Below are 27481 nucleotides of genomic sequence, written 5' to 3' on the forward strand. Positions count from 1 at the left end.
AATATAACCTTTCGGCTTCCGCTCTTTTTCGGATTCCTTCCGAACATTCTGAATCCCACCAGGGAGTAGAGGGTCTATAGTTGCGTGTCGGTTTTATGGGAATATGCTCCCCAGCAGAGGATAGGAAGATGTTGACTAACTGAAAGTAAATATCTACGGCATTTTGCATATCATTGAATATAGGAATAGAATTTTTTTTGAGTTTTAAAGATTGAGAAAATTTACTCCAATTGGCTTTAGATAGTCTATACTTAAGAAGGGGAGAATAATTTGGGTCAGAGTGAACTTTATTGAGTGACAGAAGTATAGGGTAATGATCACTGCCATGTGAATCAGGGAGGACAGACCATGAACTCATAAGGGAAAGGGAAGGGGAGCATATTGAGAGATCTACTGCACTGTTAGGATTTTGAGAAGGGTTTACACGGTGGGTGGGACATCCATTATTTAGGATACAGAGGTTTAGGTCATCAAACAACTCAAGTAAGGATAAAGAAAATGCATCAGTTTTATAGGAGCCCCAATTTGAACATGAACTTGAAGAAGACACTGCTTCTTCGGTATTGCCATCTAACAAGTGTTATTATCTAGAAACAATCATAAAAGAAATTCCATGGGGTACGAATCGAAATTATTTGGCACCGCTTCTACATGTGTTCTTACTTGTATTTTGCTGTGGACTGCTTCTGCTTCTGTGGCATACTCGCCTCTACTTCTTCGCATTAATTTTCTTATTGGCAACTCTGAACTCAACGTTTACTTGAAAATTTATTTTCTTATCAGGTGACGAGAAACGCCTGACACTTTCTTTATCTTTGTTATTGTTTACCTATTTATGATATTCGTCTGTCCCTGTGTTAATTGTCTGTAGAACATTGCAACAAAACTGTACCAAATATAACTAATATTAATGGGTAAAATGCTCAGTTTTTGATTGCTTTGCTTATCAACTATACGAGGCCGCCCAAAATAAATTAAAAGTAGCTAGTAGCCAAGCATGGACATGTTTAAAGTAGGTGCAAATCATTTGCTATACTTGCCCTATCACTAACTTGTATAAAACTTTCTCGTGGAAAAAATAACAGTAGGATGCCAAATTGTGCAATTGTTAATTGTAAAAACTCTTCCAAAAGAGTTGGTCGGGAAAATGGAGACGTTTCATTCCATCGGTAAGTACCTCTTTAATTAAATACAAAAATGATAATTTTAAATCCTTTCACTCAATGACGAGAGTTGAAAAATCTCTTGACAATAATAATTATGTTTAATTTTTTTTTCCAGATTTCCCAAAGACCTTAACACAAAGGTAAAATGGATAGAAGCAACAGGTAATAAAAACTGGCTTCCATCAAAGTTCAGTACAATTTGCTCCATTCATTTCAATGAGGATGATTTTGTTGACACCAAAAAGTTCAGACGTTTGTATGCAAAAGCATATCCAACGGTTCTTGTTTTGAATACAATAACTAATGGAGAAGTATGCTATAAAATATAAAATAATATTGCTAATTTGTTATTCTTATTAAAAATTTATAAGCAAGCATTTTTTTCAGAAAGTTGATAATTTAAAAAATAAGGAAGTCATTAAAGTTTTCGCTACATCTGAGGTATTTTTCTTCCAATTCTTGTTATACTCCATCTTAAAGTTATGTTATTCAAATCTCTTTCCATCACAGGATAGTATTTCAATAAACTCGGAAGAGGAGAATTGTAATGACCAGTCACATCAAAAGAAAGTTAAGAGACCGTTTACACCAAGAGAAAAAAGATTATATGATTTAGTCCAACATCAAAGGTTGAAAATAAAAAGGTTTAGAGAGCAGAATAGACGTAAAGCTAAGAAAATTGAAGATCTGGAAACCATTATAAATTATTTGGAAAGAAAAATTAAAGATCAGAACCATCTTGTCCCCGACTGAACAATGTCAGATTGGGCATAAAAAATACGATTGAAATTAAATATCTGAAGTATTTCCCTTAATGAAATGTTTTCTTTATATTTCTTACAATTAGAAGTGGTAAAAGAAGCAGGGTGGGAAAAAATTTGGCCAATTAAAAGCGCAAAATTAAATAGTATATAGTAATGGTTAACCCAAATGGATTTGAACAATAAATGAGTAATCAGGTACAAGAACCTAACCAACTGCTTGACTTGTAACAAGATATTATAGAATATAAATATAGACATATGCTGATCTATTGGAAATGGTCACAGTTGGCTAAAAATTGGGTTAATGAAGGAAGGGTTGATTTACAAATTATATGGCTGACAGATATGACTGTTGAGTCTGTACGAGCATGATGCCCATTGATGGCACTTGAAAATGCACAAGAAAAAATATTACAGATGAGATATGTGTTTGGATTAAATAAACTAATTTCTTTACATTGTATTGACCTGTATTCTATATCTATATTTTATTAAATAAAAACTGAATTATGTAATTTTTATTACATTATAATATATATGGTTGATAGTACTAGTTTTTTTTTATTAGAAACTATACAAATTCATTCATGGTATGTGGAGATTAATATTTTTTTATTGGAATACAACTAGGCTTGCTTTTATTTGATTTTATATAACTTAACCAAAAAAAGCAATTGGTACTAACGTATTTTCTATTCGATATTTATTTTTCGTTTTATACCATCGATTTTGAGTGCCCCTATAGTTTCGTCAGCACCACAAATTTAAAAAAATTAATGTTTTTAAATAATCTTCAATTTAGGATTATCATATGGTTATGATAACTACGACATTAAATAACCATAGACAAACACAAAAAGAAAACAACAATATCACAATAAACTAGTTTATTAAACATAAATAGAAGATTTTAATTCCTACGCCTTCGCACCCTGGATATTCTCCAAGCGTTGGGTTCTTCATACTTATTGTAGAGAGGTTCGAGACGTTGGTTCTTCTTAAATTTAGACAATTTGGTCGGATCTGAGAACTTGAAGAACGCCGGAGCGAACTCGACAAGCCACTTGGGATCAATCGTCGTTACTTCACGCATGTATTCTTTTGTAGTTTGCACCAGTTCATGATAGATAACCCTGGAAATAAAAAAATCATTATTTTCCTACATCACTTTGCGGTATTCATATTTCATTATTTTTTATACAAACACATACGACGTAATATTAATTTTATTTCTTTATATTATTTTCTATTTCAAGTAATTAGGTCAGTTACCCATATACCTTATATATAGGAACTTTTTCTTTTCTTTATCTTTCGAATTTGAACACCAATTATCGAGAGCCTTTACAATAGATTATTGTAACCATAGTCAATTCTTGAAACAGAGTGAAGAGTCTCTAAATGTCTATGAGCTCTATACTTTATGGATTTCAAAATGGAATATTATAACAGTCCCGTTAATATTTATGTATATCCTCACCATTCAGGTTGCCGATTAAACAGCGCACTAGACGGGTGAATGTATACCACTTGGCTATCCACTAGTGTGCGGTATCCCTCTTGCGGGTCCTTCTTCGCCGCGTTCCTGAAGAAACCCGAGCATATCGTCTTTTGCACGCGCACCGTGTTCTTGCCGGCCGATACTACGTCCAATTTGTGTCTGAAATTGGGTATTTTGGATGCATGGATGTAGTTGGAACGCTTAAATATTACTAAGAAATGGAGAAAGTTTTTTTAACAAAGTAGTATGGACACAATACTATCATTTTTTTTTTCTAATCCTGAAGCTGATGACGTGGTTTATTTTGCACTAAAAAGTTTCCTTTTCCTCACCCTTCCCAGTCCCTTCACCATTTCTCTTTAGATGGAACTTTGACCAGAATGTCAAAATTCTACTATCCCTTAGCAAAAATATATAATATGGGAAATGGCCATGTCTAATGTCTTACCTATCCATAATCCCGAGCAACTGTTTCCTCACATCCTGCGCTCGCTTCAGCGTCCTAATCTGCACGAAGTTCTCATAGCACCAAGCGTTCGAGAACTTATTATTTTTCCAGCTGTTATAAACCGCAAGGAGGGTCAAGTGGTCTCCTTCCGGCTGATTGAACTTGGCTTTCTTCTGGTCAGCAAGAGCTTGCTTGTCCTTAGGTCGGTAGAAGACGTTTTGCACACTCAGCATCGACACTATGGTCAGGATCTCGTCTGAGCATTGCAGAGCCACGGACATGATGAGGATCTTCGAGAGATTCGGCTCTAATGGGAACTCGGCCATCTGTAAATGTAAAGTATACAAAAAGGTATACAAAAGCTCAATAGCAAATAGACTTATACAAGAGTTATACACAATTTAGTTAGAAACAACGTCAAACCAAAGAAATGTCAAGATCATTAAAATCTACGGATGGAGTCACTATTTAACTTTTACTTTTATTTTCCTTTATTGTAAGGGTTGCCTGGTAGAGATCGCTACCTAGCGATAAGGCCGCCCTTTGCGAATTTAATTTAAGTTTTTTGTACGCCTGCTTATTTTTTTTATTTTTTACGCAATAAAGAATTTTCATTCATTCATTCATTAACTTAAAACACCTTTTGTGGAGTTGAGATTAGAAAATCGTTGTTTCCACGAGAACACCTGGCGCTGATAAAGAAAATTAATTCTCACCCTCCGTCCTAGCCTGGTGAGCAGACCCTCAGAGTCGAGAGCTGATAACGAGTGCAACTGTTCCAGCGCCATGATGAGAGACTCCACCGGAGGAGCGTCCATGAAGTCGAAGTGAAGCAGGTCATTGATGCCCATCGTTTTCAGTTGCAACACCTGGAATTCCATTGTCACATTAAGCGGGTAATAAGATAGTTGAGAAAATAATTAATTAATAGTTAACTGTACCAGAGTTTTGCATTTATTAATTATAGAATTAGGCAGAATATGAAAAATAACTATAGAGTTATTTTTCATATTCTGCATTTTCTGATCATAAAGTTCTTTAAAGACTGACTGTCATTTCATGAAGATCTGCGAGGCGCTTTCTTTATTATCTAGTTTCGATGTCCGTACGAATAAGATTTTTTGTAGGAAAAATTTAATTACAATTTGAAATAAGTAAGAATAGTGGAAATATAAGTCATCTAGATGGATTTACGCATAGATAGCAATAACATCATAAATATCTGTCGTTCCAAAGGTTTCTCGGAAAAAGACCAGTCTGTGTTAAGTAAATCTACAAAATTCGCCGGAAAAAGATAGCAACAATGGGTTTGCTACAAGCGAAAACAATAATATTGATATAAGCGCAAACTTTTACGGTTGCTACATACGCAAACAATAGGGTTGCTACAAACGCAAAAAGTGGTCACGCACAGTGGTGGCGAGGTTGGTCCGCTGTATCTCGGGCACGGGCGTGGGCAGCATCTCGTCGCGGTAGGCGCGCTCCGTGTACAGCCGGTAGCACTTGCCCGGTCCCGTGCGCCCCGCCCTGCCCGCGCGTTGCTTGGCCGCTGCCTATAAGTTAACAATTTAATAAAAATTTATTCATTCATTAATGGGAAATTCCCATGGAAGTGGAAGTTTCAACACGTTACTTCCATAACGCAAAATTCATAACATAAACTCGCTCCGTGAAAGAAAGATTGACAGTTTGTCAAACACAAACACTTGCATTTACCAACCGATTTCAAAGAAAAAAGGAAGAAATTCTCAATTCAAAACTATCGATGAGGTGAACCGATTCTTTTTTTATTTAAAATCCTGGTGCCTTACATGTGGTCACAATTAAATTTGGTCAAATTCTGACCATTCGAAGGTATTTTAGTTTTTTGTTGAAATTAGACAAATTACAATATGAGTTACTGAGTGAGATAAGACACAGTAACAGAACATATCAATAAAAATAAATTATAACAGAATGCCAACGTGAGTTATGAATAAATGGAGCGAAAACAGTCATTTACTTTTTCAGGTTATAGGGTAAATAATATATCTACCATACGAGATGAAATGTGAAATGCAAATGCAGAAATTTTTATCATACCTGCGAAATCGGAGTAACGACAAGCGAGTCCATTCCCGTCTTCGAATTGTATACCTTCTGCTTCACGAACCCTGGATCGACTACATAATAAATGCCGTCTATCGTTAGCGACGTCTCTGCTATGTTCGTTGCTATCACAACCTTTCTGGAGCCAGGTGGAGCTGGTTCGAAGATCCTTGTCTGCATTTCTGAAGGAAGCGCGGAGTACACGGGCAATATGATCAGTTCTGGTACATCAGGACCAAGGGATTTCATCCTTTCGTAAAGAATCTCGCAGGCCGTGTCGATCTCTTCTTGACCCGTCAAGAAGAGAAGAATATCCCCGGGGGGTTCCCGTAAATGGATCTGCATTACTGTTATCAAGGACGCGTCCAAATAGTCCGTTTCCGGTTCCTTTGTATATAAAACTTCCACTGGGAATGTTCTTCCTGGAATCGTGAAAATTGGTGCTGCAAAGAAGTATTGCGAGAATTTGACGGCATCGAGCGTTGCTGAGGTCACGATGAGTTTGAGTTCTGGTCGTTTCTGGACGGCTTGCTTGAGGAGACCGAACAGTACGTCCGTGTGGATGGTTCGCTCGTGGGCCTCGTCCAACATGATGACTGAGTAGCTCTTTAGATCGAGGTCCATGAGACATTCGCGGAGTAACATACCGTCTGTCATGTACCTGTGTGAGGAATTTATTTGTTGGTGAATTAAAGAGTCGATATTGAATACATGGGAGTCTACAAAAAAGACTCAAACATTTATTAATAAATTAGACTTCTTATAGAAGCATTTTTGAATCATCATTTCATAGTTTTTTATTTTATATTTACCACCGGTTCGGAAGGCAGCATAAAAGAGACGGCAAAGAAACTCGAAAAGGACAACTTTTTTTTTCTTTTAAAATCATGCTAATTTTACATTTCTACAAACTACCACATAGGTCTCAACATTTCATGTCAAACATTCTGAAACTAAAAGATATTTCACAGCTGAAAACTTACTCTAAGAGCTTTTAATTCTGAGTGTTATTGAAAATTCATAGACAATTCATAAACAAACAATATAATTTTTACAGTTTAAGAAGATATTTTAATACACAAGAGCTCCAATTATCTCAAAATTTACTCTAGTCAAGAATTTGTTTAAGGGATTAAGGGATAGTTTGGGTAGAGTAACCTAATCCACCACTACAACTTACTTGATAACAGTCTCCGGCGAGGTGCAATCTTCGAACCGGATGGTGTACCCCACTTCCTGACCCAGCCTGCATCCAAACTCTTCAGCTACTCTCTTGGCCACCGACATGGCAGCCACTCTCCTGGGCTGGGTACACGCAACACGGCCTCGAGCCGCCAACCCACACTCCGCTACGTACTGGGTTATTTGGGTCGTCTTACCGGAACCCGTCTCACCGATTACTATGAGGATCTGATTGTCCGATATAGCCTGGGGGTAGAAGAATTTAATTGAATGAATAGGTGATATTTGCTTGGATATAGAAATAAAATAGCTTCGAAACCACCATAGAAAATAATTAAGGCCTAAGCATTAGTAAAATGTAAAACTATACCTTGATCAACTCATCCCTCAGTTTATAAATAGGCAGAGACTGCCTCTGCTCCAACAAAGACAAATTCGTCTTTTTACCGAACGAAGATTTCTTTCCGCCAATAACGTGTTTTTTCCATTCCGGCAGGTCCTGCGTGGTAATACCCGTGCCCCGCATGTTGGCTGCTAAAGCCCACCCATCAGACTCTGGCAACGGATCGATCCAGTTCTTATTCAGGCCAGTGGGAACACTTTCCATCTCTTGCTCTCTTTGCAGCATCTTCTGTTCCCTTCTTTCTTTCGCTAGCGCAGATTGCATCATAGCCGCTTGGGCAAGTGACCCATCAGGATTCTTTACTATTCTGACTGGTGAGAGATCATGTAACGCTCGACCATGTCCTTGAAGGAAAGGTGGTTCATCTTCAACCAGTTCTATTTCGATATCAGCCTCGCCGTCTTCGTCTTTTGGGAGGAGGCCAGTTTCCTCATCAAAGTCTGGTAGCTCACTCTTATCTATTACTCCTGATGAAATCATCTGCAAACAAATCCCATAACAATGTTTTAAAGCAATATTTTTATCAGACTCATAATAAATCTGATCAAATCATACATAATTTTATGTAGAATTAGTATATTTATTCTGATCACAGTAAAGTATGTCAAAGAACTTAAAATTAAAATTCAACATTCACATTCCAAAAAAATGTTTACATAAATAGTCATATTTTAAAATTGTTGATTAAATGTATGTTACCTGTTTAATCTCCCATCTTTCCGGACTTGAGATTCTTGTGACCCGTTTTCTGCTGGAATCCTCATCGGGGTCGAGGCCATTCTGAAGCCCCGCGAGTACCGTAGCAGCTGGCGGTGGCCTATCAGGATTACGACCTTCACGCTCGGCCTGTTTATACGAAAAAATTTGGTATATTGATACATGCAATAAAATCAGACAAGTTTTGTATATTTAAGATTTTATTAAATTAGTAATTGCTTTGCAATATCATTGTATTGTACACCTAAAAATAATTGTAAGTAATTTTTTTTTTAGTTACCAGACACATGAAACGAAAATAATAAAAAGAAAAGCAAATACTGTGGGATCATGGATGGTCGAGAGGTCAAGTGTGGCCATGGTACCGCTTTTTCTATTCTTTCATTTCATTGAGATAATGTCATGTGCATAACAAATCTGTCGTTTGTTTGATTCTTTTTTTATCTACTCTATTTGATCTATTCTGAATCAATAGAGGAACAATTAAATTGAAAATTTCTAAATGTGGTGTGGCTTACCTCCAAATGTGCATGAGAAGTAGGATTCAAATCTTTTCCTGTATCTTGACAGACATCCTTCATAGTTAGTGATACTTTCTGACCAGTCACTGACAGAACTTTCACCTGAAAACAATTATATAATATTATTTATTAAATATTAAAAGCAGTGCATACCTATTATATAAAGCTGAAGTGTTTGTTTGAATGTACTGTAATCTAGAAACATAAAAAAATTGTTTTTGATGTTGGATATCAATATGGTCCTTGACTTCTATAGCCTATGTATGTACCACAAGCAAAGCCAGGTGAGGCTAACATAAGAAAATACAATTTTGTACCAAATAACATAAAAAGTGCTAAACAGAAAAACTTAATAGATAGCAATCAACACTGAATGGGTTATTGATTTTAAAACCTTGATATAAGTATATTTGTATACATTTGTACACACACACACATTTCAATTCTGATTAATTTTCCTAAAGAAAGAGCTAAGTAATAAAACTTTAAGATGCATTTTTATTTTTTATTTACCTTGACTTTATCTCCCCTCGATACAATGTCAGACACATTGGTAACCCTCCCTTCTGCTCTCAGCTGTGAGATATGCACAAGGCCCTCCCATCTCTTTTTCAACCCCTCCATTTGCACAAAGCAGCCAAAGGGCACTATGTTGGCAACCCTGCCGTTGTATATCTGTAAATGATATTGGAAATTGAACTCTATATGTATGCTATGAGAAAAAGTTATTTTATTGTTTCTAATGAGACATCAAGGTATAAAAATAATGGGTGATAAATAATAATAAATAAATGAAAAGCAATGACAAGTTTTTTTTTAATTTAAGAAGAAATAGTATTCTATGTTGTCGCCGTAATATTTTAAAACCGTTAACAAATTTCATTTAAACATTTGAATAATCCAATATTGATGTTTATATCCACTCCTTTTGTGAATTATTTATAAAATAACGATACTTACCTTACCAGGTTCAGGATCCTCACTCAATTCTACTTCAGGACTTCTCTTCCTTGGTTTTTTACCATAATCCCTATCTCTTTGCTTGTAATCTCTATCTCTTCCCCTAGAACGAGATCTAGATTTAGACCTTCTTCCCCTAGACCTTGATCTCCTGTGCTTATCCCTGGACCTAGACCTTCGATGACGACTTCTAGATCTTTTTCTTCTGTCACGACTTCGACTTCTCCTATCTCTACTTCTACTCCTCTTATCTCTACTACGACTAACACTCCTTTTGTCCCTACTTCTACTCCGCCGATTTCTGCTTCTACTGCGTCTGCTACGCCTTTCTTTAGAAGTTGCTCTCTTACTCACTTCTTCTTTTCTATCTCTACTACGCTCGCGCTTTTTCACATCTGTAGATGTAGATTTGGATGGAGCTAAAGCCTCTAAATCAGCCATTGCCTGATCAACTATGTCATCTTTCACAACATCAGATTTATTTTCATTTTTAAAAATATCTTTAGTTGTGATTCTTTTACTTTTTTTATCATCACTTTCACTTTCATCGTCAGAGGAAAAGTGTGGGGGTTTTTCATTAGGTATAGCTAATCCTGGAAATTTATTAGCTAAGGGGTTTGAGTTATTTACTTCTTTACTTGATTCAGCTTGAGGGGCTGCTGGTTTCATATGTTGTATAATACGTAGCAGGTTTGTCATAAAGGAATCAGAAAATTCTGCTCCATTTTCAATAAGTGATTTTTTAAAACCGTCGAAGTTTGGATTCTTATCTGCTAAATCAATAATAAACTCAGCTGCAAAAAAAAAAATCAGCTCAATTTTAATATACAGTAACCAAACAAAAGAGTTTTCAATGAATGCATAAGTATAGTGGTAACTGGGAAACTAAAAACTTACCCAAGTCTTTGTCGTTTATTCCTAAGTGGTTATCTAATTCTGTACAAACTTTAGACACAAGAGAAAGATGTTCTAATTTTACTAATTCATCCATTTTACTAGAAAGTTATTCAATATATATTATGAAAAAATTATATTTTGCACATTTTACAAAACTGAAAACAATATTGATGCATTTGCTATCACATCACACACAAACGTCAACGCCGTTGTCGTTGTGACATATTGTATTTTCTAATAGCAAGTCTACACGACACTTACATTACATAAAACTTAGTTTGCACAATATGTTTGTAAGAATAGGTATTCAATAGCGAATTCAATTACCTAGAACAATTATTATAAGCTCAATCCACTCATTTAGGATTTACATACCTATCTGAAGTCAGTGCTAACCAAGTTCAATCGGTAACATTAACATATTATCTACTGTGCAAATTAATTTTTCAATTAGGAATCGCAAGTATTACAACTTAGTATATATCAATCACACAAAATGGAATATTAAAATAATTTATTCTGTTATAATACCTAATATCACGAATGCCTTTGAAGTTTCAGACATAGATGATATTGAGTTATTTTTTTATTTCACAATTACATCCACAAAACCTATAAAAAAAATAGATAGTTAATATACTGCTAGCCAGGAGGTAAATATTTGTGAACGTACTATAATCATATAAAAATATATATCTATGCTGTATTTGGCACAGGCAACAGAGTAAGTAACATACCGCAGAATAAAAGCGTAACATGCGAGTAACTATTACTTGATTTGTGGTATAACTACGTACTGTTAGTAGGTATGGGCCATCGACCTCTAAGCTAAGGTTTACGCACAATAGTATGGGGATAGTATTGTTCTACTAGTTCTTATCTGTGGTTATAATTGACATTTGTCAATTGTCATCCATGATCCATGTATTTCTGTGTGTATTTCTACCAATTAGTCAATCTCTTTGCTTACTGAGATCTATATTTTGAGGAATTTTAAAGAGGTATTTTCTTGTAATTGTATTGTGGACTCAAATAATAAATGCAGCATCATACAAATAAAATAGCACATTACAAAATTTTATAATTTTGATAAAATTATACTATGGAAAACAATACTGATCATTCAGAACATTTAACTCCTATCACTGTTCAAGAAGTAGATGTAGACTTTTTGCCGATTGTTTACGAAATAATACGAAGGTATTGTGTCAAAATATTTATTTTTAGATAATATAGATAATATTTTTTGACATTAGATTATTACGTATTTATTTTAGCGTAGAACGGGACTTTCACGATAATACTGCCAAGGTAAGAGAATCTCAAGATTGCAGTTTAAAAGTCCTAGATCTACAGAAGAAATTGGATTTTGCGCGTTCACAGGTACAGTATTTATTTTTAGTTATCATTAAGTACAAATAATGAATATATATATCCAGGAAAAGTACCGTAATTACCTAAACATAAATGTGTTTTCAGATTAAGCGCCTACCTGGCATAGAGTTCAACAAACAAGACCAACTGAAACAGTTTGAGATACTCCAAACCCAACTACGGTTGAAACGAGAATTGTTGCAAAAGTATCGTAATATGTGCTCCTTTGAGACTTCATTCAAGTGAACAATGCCTCTCAGAGCGATATTTAGATATTTAGCTAACAATGAAAGACTAGTTCAGAAGATAGCTGAATCATACCCAGTAAGAAGAGCAGCCCAACTTGCAGTATCTGTTTTCTTTAGAAGCAAAGAAAAGATTTCTGAAATAGATCCAGTAAAAGTGAACAGATTAATGTCATTTTATAAGAAATTTAGTCAAAATATGAGAGAAGGTATTGAAGATGCTAAGAAGCAGATAAAGAAATGACACTCGCTCTTTGACTATGTAGTCTTATTGTAAATTCGATATTTAGTATAAATGTAATTTTACAATAAAACATCAATTTTATTTTGAGCTAATTTTATTTTCCAAATTCAGAACAAATTAATAGAAATATGTCATTACCTAGACTAAGAAATCACATTACAAACACAAATACTGAATATCTATGATATGGAGTGCTAGCAACACTAAGACACAACCTACTAGGCGTTTACCCATTCGTATAAATGTTTGGACATTATTGCTAGTGGAACAGCAACTTGCATTTAAATAGGAAATATACTCGCACTGTAAATTGTCGTGTTGCAGTGTTTAATAATATTAATATTTCCACCAATGTAAATTTTAAATACAGTTTTACTTTTACTATTAACACATGTCAACCACTCAATGCTACTAAATATTAATGGTACATGTATACGAAATATTTTACAGCTTAAAAATGAAAATGTATTTGTATATACATCAAGGATTTATTCTAAAATATAAATCAAATAACATCACACTTTGAAATAAACTTTATAAAATAAATTTTGAAACACTTCCAACCGAAATATTTATCTTAATCCTATTGAAAGCCAAACATAAATTGCACCAATTGTAAACTATTTTATTTGACATTAAAAATACCAAAAATATAGAAAAAATTTGACATAGTAAATATAATAAGTAGTATAATGTATATGGTAAAATAGACGGTTCGCTACAATATGTTGTTCTTACTCTACCAGAGGTACCTTGTACTTCTTTAGGCGGTATCTATATTTCACATCCACCATTTGTGTTAAGTTATTTTTTTTTTTCATAAAGAACACTAAAAAGATATATAAGATAACACGACTCAGATTACAAAACATTAGGTAGAAAGCTTTTACAAAATAAGGTGTGACACTTAGTTACAAGTAATGTTTACACTTTTTTTTTGTTCAATATTAAAAGAAGGTGGAATGAAAGAAACAGAAGAATTGATTTGGTAAAACCTAACTTGTTTTATGCCTTTGTTTTGTAATCTAAGATGTATGTAGAACACATTCCATTTTTAAATTATTCAACTTCTTATGGATTGTGATATTATTTAACAAGATAAATCCATTCACATATCAGTAACTAGATTATGATTACACATGACATGAACATAATTTTGAAGAAGGTGTATGTATATGTATGGTCTATTGGAAAATAAGTAACTGAAGCTTAACGTTAAATAACCAGGTGGGTTACTTAATGTTAAGTATCTCATTGATTTTGTTATTAAAGTTGATATCATGAGCATTACCTAACTGCTATACTCTCGGCCACAAATACTTTTAATGCAATTTATAAATTGAAAAATAGATTGAAATATAAAAAGTGAGAAAATATGTTAGATCTATACAAAATAGAGCAGTTTATATGGAAATTCTATTACTAATTGTGCTTATTCATATGTAGGTGAAAATCATTTAATATAATAATTTCCTAAAAGTTAACATATGTACTTGATTTATTATACATGCAAACTTGAATTATGAATATACATATAACTCTTGCACGCCAACTGTCTTTTCGCCGTATTTTAGTTCCCTTTTCCATTAACATTAATGTATATTTTATGTATCTTTTACTTTTCGTTGCATGTCTTTGATAATTTTTTAATATATAAAAAATTTATGCCAGTTTAAATAGAAAACAATTCCATCTTCTGAGGAAAATACTGACAATGTCAAGATGAACACATAAAAACTATAAACAAAATGTGCTTATACATAATACTCCGTACTAAGTGACTTGATATTTTTGTCTATTATAATTAAAATTTTTGTTCTTCTATACTTTCTGTGCATTACTGCTTGTTTGTATGTGTGTTCTGCATTATGATCTATGATCTTCTTATGTCCAAAAATAAACAAACTTATGGCCTGCTTTAACGTTTTTTGTTTGTTTCTTTGTGTGTGTTCTTTGAATTTGTTTATGTGTTCTGACTTTATCAGATAACTGTGTATCTGTGTGTTTATGATCTCGTATATTGTTTATGGATTTCAAATTGTATGTCTATTTACTCATCTCTATATCCGAGTTTGTCCTTATTTTTGTCTATTTAACTTACATATCAATGTAATGTTTATGTATATCGAATTTTATGTCTTTTCCCTTATATGTGTTTGTCTGTCTGTCAATCTGTGTGTGTGTGTGTGTGTGCGTGTGTGTTCAATTAGCAGCGACGGCAGAGTGCGACGCGGCTGGCTTGTTGTCGTGCCGCTTGCGCCGGCGCCGCTTGTCGCCGGACATCTCGAACGGTGAGGTGGCACCGGACTCGTCTGACTCTTGTACCTGGTTTATTAATGTTATTATGTTTACTTGGCTAAGCTATTTGAATTATTTTCAGTATTTTTAATAGAATTTTACTTAAGTTTGGTAAGGTTGTTATGGTTACTTAGTGGCTAAGTTTTATGCAATTTTTCACTATTTATAATGGAATTGTGGTTAAGTTTGGTTTGGTTCAGTTTGACTTGGAACCACCAAAACATATATGGACTTCAATTAAAGCCCAATTATCACAGTTAATTTTAGTTTATAACGCGATTTTTCCTTGGTTATAACTAGTTGTAACTTGCTACAAATAACGTACCATGTTATAACGAGATCTAACTAGAGTATACAGTTATAACTGTTGCGTATTCATCTGTATATATACAGGGTTACATGTTAAGTAGACCTATTCCATGTAGCATACACCGTTCCTAACTGATTTGACCATGAAACACCATATCTCAAATTCTAATAATTTATTGTGTCGATCGAATCGAATCGAATCTTATGTCTTTTCCCTTATAAGTGTTTGTCTGTCTGTCAATCTGTGTGTGTGTGTGTGTGTGTGTGTGTGTGTGTGTGTGTGTGTGTGTGTGTGTGTGTGTGTGTGTGTGTGTGTGTGTGTGTGTGTGTGTGTGTGTGTGTGTGTGTGTGCGAGTGTGTGCACCAACTCACGGCGGCGAGCAGGCGGTGGTCGTGTCGCGCGTGGCGCGGCGCGGGCTGCGCGTGCGGCTCGGGCCGCAGCACGTTGCCCACCGCCTTCGTGCGCCCCTCGCGGAACACCTGCCACCACCACCAAGTATTGACATAAATTATTTATGTTATTTCGATAGTATTTCTATTTGTCAATTTTAATCAATGCTTATTAATTATTATAATTGGGCAATCATATGTACTCGGGAGTCAAATGTAGCTCACGTATACAAGCGTAGACATTGCTTCTACGATATTTTTATACCAGAATCTTGTTTGTGAAAACATTTTCCATGTCTCATACTTTTATCTGTGTGTGTTAAGCCCAACCAAATCACGATACCAATTTACATAACACCAAAAAAAAAAAATAAAAATAAAAAAAAATAATGAGCCACTCCATACCATCCGCTGTCCCCTACGCAGATACTCCGGATGCTTGATGAAGCGGAAGCGCACGCGCGCCTTGTCGCCCGTGCGCAGGCACTCGCGCGACATCGACAGGATCGACGCGGTCTGCCGTATGCTGCCGCAGTGCACTGCCACACGGGGTGTGGGGGGATAGAAAAGATATGAAAATAATTTTGTGAAGAAATATTTGCAAATGTCCTGTATTTCCATCATGTTGCTGTAGTGATAATTCGTATAGGAGGATGAATCGGTCCGTTACGTAACGCGTTACAGCGCTAATACATATGGCTGCCCTTCTTCTAACGCGTACAGTTATCACTTCTATCGGGCATCGCGAGACGCTTATTTCTTTTTGTCATAGTATAAACAAAGTAGGTATGTATGTCTATATGGAGACCATCCTTACCCATGGCCTGGTATCTCGACGAGATGGTGGTGGGGTGGTGCAGCACCAGTATCTCGCCCTCGAACTGCCAGCACGCCTGCGGGTTGAGCGCCGGCGACACCATCACCATGCCCTTGCGGATCGCTGAGCGCTTTATCTATTAAGTGTATTATTAATTACATCCGTTACCAAGGGGACTCTTTTACTGAGACTTCTTCGCCAGGCTCTAACTTAAGGACCATGATAGCTAAGCAATTTTCTGAGATTACGTTTCTGTTGCCGATGTAAAAAAAAAAATCAAAGTTAAGCAGCGGTTGGCACGGTCATAAATCGGCTGGGTGACCAATTTTTCCAATTAATTTTTTATTCATCTCTATTACATATCTATATCACAGCGTTTAAATTATCTTTGTATACACCCAAAAACACTACCAAATCCAAAATTTTACACCAAAAAACAATAGTAATATATATTAATTAATAATTAATACCCCCCCTCGGCCCCCCAAACCGACCTTCTTGAGCGCGAAGCTGGCGGTCTGTCCGCCGCGCACCTCGGGCACGGGCATGCGCTTGCGGTGTATGCTCTTGACGGCGATGGGCACGAAGCGGCCCAGCGGGTCGGGGCCCAGCAGCAGCGTGTCGTTGAGGCGGATCACGCCGGCCAGCGTCGTGCCGGAGACCACTGTGCCCACGCCCTGGGTGACGAGGGAATGACGCATATAACCACGGTACCGGAAAACAAGAGATATAAACAAGGAAAAAAAGTTGGGAAAGTTGAGGGTAGTCCGCAGAATGAAATTATGCTACGGAGGTCAGAGTCATGTGGATACTTTGTGATGAGTATTGATGAAAGGGGGATCTAAACACAATAAAAATTAACTATATTTATGTACATTGTAAATTAGTGTCATATTACATACGCAGAGTATGTAAAAGTAATGTATGTGTATGTACCCTAAAGGTAATGTTGAAATTGATAATTAAAAATTACGTGTTACATTAAATATAAAAACTATTAACAGTTAAAATATTCATTTTAAAATTTGATTCCTCCCTAACACAATGATAAAATCTCCTATATTTATAAATCCATTAAAACACTATACATTACCGGCACAGAGTACGTGTCATCGATCTGGAACTCGGCGGGCTTGTCGTCCTGCGAGGGCATCCTCGTCTTCAGCAGGTTGAGGAACATCGTCAGCAGCTCCAGGTTTTCGCCAGTCACGTTCGACACTTGGAATATTGGGCATAGCCTGGAAATGCAACATCCTGTAGTAAAATTAGCAACCAACAATAAATTAAACGAATTGTAAATATTTGTCTTCATGTAGAAATAAGAAGAAAGCGTAAAGCAATATACGTACAAATAAGTACAACAGGCAATGTTTTATCTTATAAAGTTTGTGGATAATCTATGTTCCTGCTCGAAGGACCAAAGCAAAGTTTTGCATGAACTAAATCAATTACGTCCAATATCTTAAAATGTTTAACTATAAATCCTATCCTATACTACTCAATATTATATCTTCCACGCAAAAACATCTGAACCGATTGCAATGAAATTTTGTACGTAGATAGCTAAACAACTGGAATAACATATAGGCAACTCTTTATCCCGATATTTCTACGGGATACGAACTACTACTACGGTGAAACCGCGAGGCGCAGCTAGTATATAAATTAATTGGTAAGTTTTATACATTTATTTTGGTTATTTTATAACTAAAAAAAGTTACTCTAATAAATTAATCACACCTCTGAGATACAAAATTAGTTGCGCTAACTATGACGTCATCTTTCGTCTTCACCATTACAGGAACTTTTCGGCAGCCGGACGACTTCAGTATCCTAATGAGTAACTTCAGATTGTCCTGTAATAAATTGCGTATTAATTAAGCATCCATTACTAAGAAGACTTACAATAGAGTCATTGTTACTTTTTATAATTCATAATAAATCATTTAAAGTGTGGTAATTAGGTGCTGGATAGACACTACACCATGGCATCGAACACACATTTATATAGCAAAAATATTTGAAGTTAAAGAATAACTTATAGCACAAGCGGTGCCTATGTATGATTTATTTAACAAAAAACTTTGATAACAACAACAATAATTATTGAAATAAACCGTTTAATAATAGGAACAAAAATGTTTAAAAACGTGTCAGGTTTATTTTTTAGCGTAAGAAAAAGAGAAAGAAATCCACACGTTACGAGAAAGGGAAAAAGATATCAGCACGCTAAGAGAGAGAGAAAGAGAGAGAGAGAGAGAGAGAGAGAGATAACAACAAATGTAACTCCTATCACATAACAGTATATCCTCGTATCGGTTAGTACACGATACCTGTAAGACGTTGGGGGGGCACATGTCGATCTTGGTGACGACCACGAACACGGGCACCGAGAGCGCCAGCGCCAGCCCCAGGTGCTCTTTCGTCATGCCCACTATGCCCGCGTTAGCACCGATCTGTTGCAAATATATATAGAGCTAGTATAGTTATTAAGATATATATATATATATATATATATATATATATATATATATATATATATATATAGCCAGCTTTTGCCCGTGGCTTCGCACGCATAAAACTTGGAGTAGTTCAATAGACATTATTATACATATTATAAACCTTGCTCTGTGTTCAGTTGTTTGTTCATTGCGGATATGTTATGTATGCATTAGTAATAAAACAAATTCTATAGAGGACAGACGTTTCATTTTAACATTCAAGCGATACATGCAAAAACGTGCCTTATCGCCCGAACACTCTGGAATGACTGTAGCTGTTAAAAAATCCTAATCAAAACCGTTGCATAGTTTTAAAGATTTAAGCATACATAGGGACATTGGGACAAACAGAGAAAGCGACTTTGTTTTATATTATGTAGTGATATAAATACTAGCGGTTCGCCCCGGCTTCGCCCATGGTACATATCTAGCCCATATAGCCTATATAGCATATATAGCCTTTCTCAATAAATATCTAACACTGAAAGAATTTTTCAAAAGAGACCAGTAGTTCCTGAGATTAGAGTGTCCAAACAAACAAACAAAACTCTTCAGCTTTATAATATTAGTATAGATTCAATATATTTTATTCGGTAAAATCATAACATATTTATAATTTATAAATAAAGCTCGTGCATAACTCACCATAAAAAAGTGAAGTCCCGTGTAGTAGTGGGGTATGGGGCAGATGATACACATCTGTTTCACTGATCGATTTTCTATATGGACAAGTAGGTGATCAGCCGGACAGGACACAGAATGTCCTGCCAGACCGAGATATATTTTTTTTGTGCGTCCCCACTGGGAATCGAACCCAGGCCCCCTCGGTTCTAAGCACACGCGTTAACCACTGTACCTGTTAGGAGGCGGTCGCATAACTCACCATAAGCATGCCGAAATCCGGCGCGTGCCCCGTCATACCGAACACTGTGGTCTTCAGGTATCGCTCGTGGCCCGCCAGGTCTATGAACGTGATGACCTTGGACGATTTCTCGCAGATCTTCACCCAGTCCAGTGTACCGTGGTCCGGCTTGTTCACCACGTTGCCTGTGTGCTCATTATATTACTCGTATGCAATTGTGTTTGGCTGTGTGCGTATGTGTAAGTGTATATGTGGGTACTCACACACACATACATTTATTTACGCGTATGAGTGCCAATGTGTGCGCGTGTGTATTCACATACAGACGTGTGTTTATGTGAAGACTTCAATAGTAGATGAGATTCTAGATAATATAAAAAAAAATTACAGTGAATTAGCCCCTTTTAGCGTACAATACATCACAAACTTAAATATATTTAATTTAATACATAAAATATAACTCGAACAAGGGTAAAGTACCTCAAAACCGGGGAGTCTTGAAATGATCACAATAAAGAAAGAAAATACGTTTCATCTCACCCATGCTATCGAACCCCAGTATATCGTTCCCCACGGAGCTGGTCCGCCCCGTCTCCGCCTCGTGCTTGTGCCTGAACAGCCGCTGTCTCGCGTGCCCCCGCCCATTGTCCAGCTCACCGTGTGTCAGCACACCCAGCAGTGTTGATTTACCCGCATCCACATTTCCTACCACTGCTACCCTGAAATAATATAACGAATGTAAACTATGTTTCTTTTTTTTGATACAGCAGTATTAAATGTCATTTTAAGTACATGTGTCTGAAAGAGTAGAAGAAATTCGATTGCTGAGGCGGGATCATGCATGGCTACCAAGACATTTCTACTACACGGCGAAGGAGAAGGTTCAAATTCCATCTTATTATCGATGTTTTTCTAGACTGTATATTTCTTTTTTTTTTTGCTTTTTTGCGTTTTATAGATTTATTTGAATGTAGCAATAAGTAAGTATACATTGATGATTCAAACAGATATCGAAATGTTATTATTTTGTACAAATAAAAACCCACTTTTACTATTGAAACATAAATCTATTAAACATGTTGCAACTCTCTAAAAAAACTTCAATCCTTATAAAAAGTTAATAGTGAATAGGTACCTAATCTCCATAAAATCATTGTGATCGAGTTCCGTCCGCAGCAGGTACTGTCCCACAGTGCCAGAGCCGCAGTCCCACTTCCTGAGCTCTACACAAGACACCCGCTCACTGACTAGCGACTGCAGTGTCGCAACTGATGCATTGTATTCATCTTCTGTCAGACCCTTGCCATCTAAAAAACATTAATATTTTTCTATTCTGATTCTCAGACCCCACAATGACAGCTATGGGCAAAAACAAGTACAAACTATCAAAAAACGTTAATACAGTCATATATAATTAAGGATGCTTTCTCAAAACTGATAACAATTGTAAGAACTTCAATTTCATTCAACTTTTTTTAAGTATTGCAGTACTGCATTGCCACAATTTTCAATAATGTCCCATTACCGTTACAACAATAAATAAAACAACAGTATGCAAGTATTCAAACTTGTGAAAATTAGACAACTCATGCATATTTCTCATTATTTCAAATGTTTTGCGTAACCCAGAATGAAGCTACATATAGCAAATTTGGAATGAGTTAACAGATAATGGTTCTTACTACATCGGATATCAATATTGAAACCAAAATTTTCCTCATAATAGCAGATAAAGAAGTTATCTGTTTGTGGAAGTTATTCATTTTATTGCTATTATATATCATAAAATTACAAAATTTAAGTTTTTCATGGTAGAGATCTCATCTTTAAAATTAATATTGCATATGTGTATTCTAGAACATAAGTTACAGAACTGTCATATTGCATCATCTGTCTGTCTGTCTGTCTATATGTTCAATACTTTTGACATAAACAAATCATAAAAAGGAATGAGTCATAAACATCCTCTATCTATCCATCAAACTATCCACAAAACTATCCATCCAAATGTGTAAACAATAGCATTTATAAATATATAAAGACTAGCTGCGCCCCGCGGTTTCACCCGCGTAAGTCTGTATCCCTTAGAAATATTGGGATAAATGCCTATTTGTTATCCAGTTGTCCAGCTGTCTACGTACCAAATTTAATTGTAATTGGTCCAGTAGCTTTTGCATGAAAGAGCAACAAGTGCTCACACATCCTTACAAACTTTATAATATTAGTAGGATGTGAATATATACATAATATTAGCAGTTATCACATAAATATTATGCAAATGGACATGCACTTCAGAATGGAATTTTAAATCATGATATAATTATGAGATAAAAGTGTTCTTGGAATATTATGTCTCCATCATGCACTTTTATCTCCAAAATTAAGATAAGACACTGTAAATAAACAATAAGTGTATTACAAATGAATTGTTATAATACACTAATAGAAGCCTTATCAAAACATCATCTTCTATACATCTGTATGACTTAGTTAAAATATTATACAGTAGAACCTAATCTAGAGCCTGCAACATTTTTGGAGACTTTTTATGTCACGCTTTTTGTTAAGTCATTTAAACAACACAACATACCTTCTCCTTGACCAATGTCATAAATAATTTCACCATTACCAGCTTCTAGTCGCTCAGTGAGTTGTTTCTTTAGTAATTCATATTCCTCTGTTGTTGGACTCACTAATATCATCTGTAATATAAACTCAATATAAGTTATAGTGGATATACAAAAGCTTGAAGATGGCACAAATAATGAATTCTTTAAACAACAAAATTGAGAACTTTAATTTTTATGTCATCTTTGGCAATGGTGCGGGTGGGTTGGCTGATGGTAAGCACTATCAATGCCCATGAATATTTGGTTGATTGCAGACCTTACTGTAAAGCTAAGCTTGATATATAATATTGCACAATATTTTATAATGCTAATAAATGGTATAGTTCTATTGTGGTCAGTACAATTAAGTTTTATCAAAACTTTTATCATACAACTGTTTACAGTTGTTGGTTTTATTTATTTATTTTTTATATGATAAGTGATGACATATATTTTAAAAGCGAAAATTGTAACTTGCTTTATTTCTTATTATGTTTCTTCATTTCTTTATTTTTTTTAATAGGATCAAAAATTTTGAAATTCAAGAAAACAATTAATTACATCACAAAAATATATGACGAAATATGAACAATATGTGGCGCGAAAAGTAGCAACCATATACAAAAAGAATAAACTTACTTTTCCTCTGATGCTCGAATAGTCCGTCTCCGACTCCATTTGCATCTCACCCTCAAGTACTGGGCTGGCTACCCTTTCAGGCTCTGCTGACTTATCCATATTGCTAAAATTCTTTAAATTACTCAAACCAATTACGACATTATGTCATCACGGATTTAATATCAAATAGCGACGCCCCCTAAAAACAAAAATAAATCTTATTACAAGAATTTCACGAAGCCCAGACGTAAATAAACTGCACAGGAAAATAAATACGATACTGTTCATTTCAATTTCGGCTAATAGAGGTTTCAGCAATTGGTATCTCACTTTTTCATTTGTTATATTAATGTATCAATATAAATACCTTTATTTTAGGCAATTGATTCAAAAATCAAACAATTATAGACCCAAGTTTATACACAATATCTTGTCTTTCAGTAATGAAAATAGATTTCACTTGATTTCACGAAAATAAAACAGATGGAATAAATGCCAACATTTTGACAACTCACCTTCAAAACAATGCTGACGCGTGCTTATTGCACCATTTTATTTGATCGAGAAATAATACTTTAATATCTTTCCTACAAAAAAGCTTCGATACCCATTTGCATTTTTAGAAAAATCCTAATTTATATTGTAGATATATTTAAAGCTTAACAATTATTCCTGTTGTCTTATCTATTCCCTGAGGCATCGATTTGTGTTTCTTCTGAATCTTCATAAATAATTTATGAAGCTGTGGCGCAGTAGTATAGTCTATCGCTTTTCTATATTTTTAGATTGTCAACCTGTCAATTACTATCTGTGAGTTTGTTGGTCGTGAATTAGTGTTATTTATGTTTTTTATCACATTTATTTATTTTTGATTATTTTGTTTTAATTCCTATAATTTCGTTTAAACTCAAAATATGATTCTTTGGATACCTCTCTCAGTGAACAATCAATATGGGTGACTTGAGTGCCTCTGATTGTTCCTGGAAGAAAATGGTCTTATCGAAGTCCGAAAATAAATGGAGTTCTATGATCAAATCTGAATCAATACAAGTTGAACAGACGATGAACACTAACAGTTTCTCTTTAAACGACGATATGTGTAATTTTCCTACCATTAAAGTAGAGAAAGATGACGACACTTCAATGGTAAACTATGAATCTAGCGTAGAAGAAGATGCCTCTGTAAGTACTGAAGATGATCCTTTAATGACCGATAAATCGGAAATAAAGACCGAGGCCAAGTCAGTGCGTGTCGGTAGACGAATATCGGGACCTAAAAATGAGACTCCAGAAGAGCGCGCTGCTCGTCTGGCCAGGATGTCGGCATATGCTGCGCGAAGACTCGCAAATGAAACACCGGAGCAGCGGGCCATGCGGCTCAAACGCATGTCGGAATATGCAGCTAAGCGCCTGGCAACTGAATCCCGTGATCAGAGGGCTAAAAGATTAGCAAGAATGTCTGCTTATGCTGCTCGCCGACTAGCAAATGAGACAACTGAGCAAAGAGAAGCAAGACTAGCTAGAATGTCAGCATATGCTGCTCGGAGACAAGCCATGAAGAAAGCTACAGCAGCTATTAAAAATGATGTATCCAATCTTTCCGATTCTGTATACAATGAACAATCTAACTAGAGTTAATTTTATAATGCCTAATCCATTCTATAATATCATAAAATTATTTTTATACTTGGATTTGATTTATAATTACTATTTTGGGGGCTTTGAGTTGGTCATTTTGCATAAATAAACTTTCTGTTTAACCATGTTGTATGTAGATATGGACTTTTTATAGGCAGAGAATATTTTTGTGTAATTACTGTTTATTTAACATTTGCAAGGCTGCCATCCACTAAGCAATGATACCCCTCTTTTTACCCACAATACACTTTTATTACCCAATGTTTTATATATATACCTAATATGCAATAAATATATAATTAAATTTAAATTTTGATAGTTGGTTGCCTTAAATAAGAAATAAAATGTAAATAGTATTTTTGTTTTGTATATAATATACAAAAAGCACATATTATGCCTTAAGCTTAGAAATAAAAGTTTGAAATTTAATATGCCTTTTCTTATTAATGTATAAAACAGCAATATATATGTCGATATAATGTAATATTAAGTATATAAGACTATGTTCATTTTTGTTTATGAGTGATTTCCTAGCCTATTCCTACGAATACCATAAATGCGGAAGTTTGTGAGGATGTATTTTTTTATGTCATAGCTTGCTCTTGGGTACGAGAAAAGGAAAGGATTAACGACTGGAAAGAAGAAATGGACTGGGACGGGTGAGGAAAAGGATACGGGCCTCCGGCTCCCCCACACACCGTACGAAACGCAGTGGCATGCCACTATTTCACGCCGGTTTTCTGAGGGGATGTGGTACTTCTCCGGTGCGAGCTGGCCCAATTCGTGCCAAAGCGTACTCGACTACCACAATAAAATGTATGTTTGTTACCCTTTCACGCAAAAACTACTGAACCGATTGCAATTAAATGGTACGTGGATAGCTGGATAACTGGAATAACATAGGCAAATTTATCTTAATTTTATCTCGATATTCATACGGGATACAGACTTACGCGGGTGAGACCGCGGGGCGCAGCTAGTTCTATACATTATTAAATATTTGCTTAGAAAATTTGATATTATCAAATAACTACTAAACACTTGCAAAAAAAAAAATTATACAAGGAATTTCAAAACAGCAAAAAATCCGCTAGTGTCTACTTTTACAGTATCTCACATACGTAATCTTGAAAAATAAAGAAATTTTGTAAGCAGTCCAGTAGATACTTTTTGAAAATTCTTAATTTATTTATAATATGAGCAAAGCTCCGCGGTTTTACCCGCGTAAGTCCGTATCCCGTAGGAATATCGGGATAAAAATTTGCCTATATGTTATTCCAGTTGTCCAGCTGTCTACGTACCAAATTTCATTGCAATCGGTTCAGTAGTTTTTGCGTGAAAGAGCAACAAACACACACATCCTTACAAAATTTTACATTTACAATATTAGTAGGATTAAATATAAAATATATAGTAGGATAGGATTACTCGCATAACCATAAACGTGGCGTTTCATATGAAAAAAATAATAACACCATGTGAATTCCTTTAAATCACCATTTATTTCAATATTATAGACATAATTACTTACAATGCTGAGATTCACATAAGTCAAGGAATGATAGTTTTATCAGTCATTAAAAAAGTTTAAAACTAAAGTATAAGATACAATTTTTAGTATTGTATCATATATCTGAGATAATAAGTAATTCTGGAGCAGATAGTTATAAATTTATATGACAGTTATGCAGGAGATTGTATGAAAAAGAAAATGAAAAAAAGGTAATCCTAATTTCGTTTAGGAAAGACGTTTTGAAACTATTTATTTTCGAGTTGAATTTACTTATTATGTAATATATTTATTACTATACCTTGCGCGCGTTGCTGCACCAACAACCTGATGTACCAATTTTCATAATAATCGGTCCGAGTTCATCCATAACATATAGACAATATACACTATATATATAAATATCATAAGATTAATAATGACTATTATGTTTATTATAGATTCTTGCGACTGAATATTCAATCTACATAATTATTATAATGAAACCTCAGACTCAAAAGAATAACAGTTTTAGTCTGAAGGTGAAACTTAAACTAAAACATCACCACAGCTACAGTACTTGCGGAAACTGAAGTAGTTAAATCGTATGTCTAATTATTTTGTGATATAATTTGTATAGACCTATAGATTTTATATATCTATATATTCTGTAGGTACGATTCTTAAAATTAAATCATATCACATTGTCAACTTTTAAAGAACTCGCGTATTTATCATAGTTCTCGTGCAATATACGAATACTTAAATTGAAAATTTTTAAGTATTTTACTTCATCCTTGTTAACCGCATTATTGACCGAAACAATTTATAACTATATACAAATTAGCCTTAACTTTACTGAACAAACTAATAAACTTAAACTATATCTAACTTTCTAAAGCTACACAAATAATTTACAAAATATAATCTTTCCTTTTTATACTTTTTATTATACATCTTTCTTAATAATAAATAAGTGTTAATAAAATAACAAAAAAAAACATTGTGATGAAACTGTTTATCTATAAACGAAAGAAAACAAAATAAATGCTTAATTTATTTGTTGTGAAAATAACACAGGATTCCGGATTATTCCTTGGATTTTTTTAAATGTATAAATATAAAGGAATAACCCAGATCGATAATTTATCTGTCTACCTGTTTATGTTTTTAACGATAAGATGCTATCAGAGTCGTAATGTTATTTAGAGCTGCACTATCCATTATACACTCCGAAGTTATCGCCTTTTGCAGAATATTATATTATAGTTCAAAAGCATTATAAAAATTTTAAAACACGTCCTGCTCCTCGGTCTTCAGATTTAATTGAAAACAATATTGGGATGTCGAATTGTCGATTGAACTTAGGGATGATCGATATTCATCGATGTTGAATAAACATCGATGTTTAGCTGGAAAACATCGATGTTTTGACATCGA

The 27481-nt window shown here is 34.8% G+C and overlaps 5 protein-coding genes across 5 annotated transcripts; 3 read left to right on the top strand and 2 right to left on the bottom strand.

Annotated features, from left to right (window-relative positions):
* Positions 1–710: 710 nt before the first annotated feature.
* On the top strand, positions 711–2480 carry LOC119835002 (THAP domain-containing protein 1-like). The gene is made up of 4 exons (XM_038359580.1): positions 711–1169; positions 1282–1477; positions 1554–1607; positions 1677–2480. The coding sequence occupies exons 1-4, from the start codon at positions 1090–1092 to the stop codon at positions 1917–1919; spliced, it is 573 nt and encodes a 190-aa protein (XP_038215508.1). The 5' UTR covers positions 711–1089; the 3' UTR covers positions 1920–2480.
* A 322-nt stretch (positions 2481–2802) lies between these two features.
* On the bottom strand, positions 2803–10849 carry LOC119834922 (ATP-dependent RNA helicase DHX8). The gene is made up of 13 exons (XM_038359460.1): positions 10648–10849; positions 9751–10544; positions 9304–9465; positions 8788–8892; positions 8252–8398; positions 7520–8032; positions 7148–7395; positions 5962–6628; positions 5292–5432; positions 4596–4748; positions 3880–4205; positions 3411–3590; positions 2803–3063 (listed from the first exon to the last, which is right to left on the bottom strand). The coding sequence occupies exons 1-13, from the start codon at positions 10739–10741 to the stop codon at positions 2841–2843; spliced, it is 3753 nt and encodes a 1250-aa protein (XP_038215388.1). The 5' UTR covers positions 10742–10849; the 3' UTR covers positions 2803–2840.
* A 689-nt stretch (positions 10850–11538) lies between these two features.
* On the top strand, positions 11539–12409 carry LOC119834753 (mediator of RNA polymerase II transcription subunit 9). The gene is made up of 3 exons (XM_038359216.1): positions 11539–11847; positions 11925–12030; positions 12127–12409. Exons 1-3 carry the CDS (start codon positions 11750–11752, stop codon positions 12265–12267), a joined length of 345 nt encoding a protein of 114 aa, XP_038215144.1. The 5' UTR covers positions 11539–11749; the 3' UTR covers positions 12268–12409.
* An 88-nt stretch (positions 12410–12497) lies between these two features.
* LOC119834749 (GTP-binding protein 1) lies at positions 12498–23433 on the bottom strand. The gene is made up of 14 exons (XM_038359213.1): positions 23282–23433; positions 22936–23113; positions 22278–22389; positions 20823–20994; positions 20228–20406; positions 19709–19872; positions 18658–18780; positions 18065–18180; positions 17418–17562; positions 16819–17001; positions 16325–16460; positions 15913–16046; positions 15490–15597; positions 12498–14835 (listed from the first exon to the last, which is right to left on the bottom strand). Exons 2-14 carry the CDS (start codon positions 23032–23034, stop codon positions 14713–14715), a joined length of 1794 nt encoding a protein of 597 aa, XP_038215141.1. The 5' UTR covers positions 23035–23113; positions 23282–23433; the 3' UTR covers positions 12498–14712.
* A 248-nt stretch (positions 23434–23681) lies between these two features.
* On the top strand, positions 23682–24981 carry LOC119834752. Its single transcript, XM_038359215.1, has one exon. It carries the CDS (start codon positions 23866–23868, stop codon positions 24544–24546), a length of 681 nt encoding a protein of 226 aa, XP_038215143.1. The 5' UTR covers positions 23682–23865; the 3' UTR covers positions 24547–24981.
* The last annotated feature ends 2500 nt before the right edge of the window (positions 24982–27481 follow it).

Source organism: Zerene cesonia, chromosome 20 (assembly GCF_012273895.1).
Source record: "Zerene cesonia ecotype Mississippi chromosome 20, Zerene_cesonia_1.1, whole genome shotgun sequence".
Taxonomy (NCBI): Eukaryota; Metazoa; Arthropoda; class Insecta; order Lepidoptera; family Pieridae; genus Zerene; species Zerene cesonia.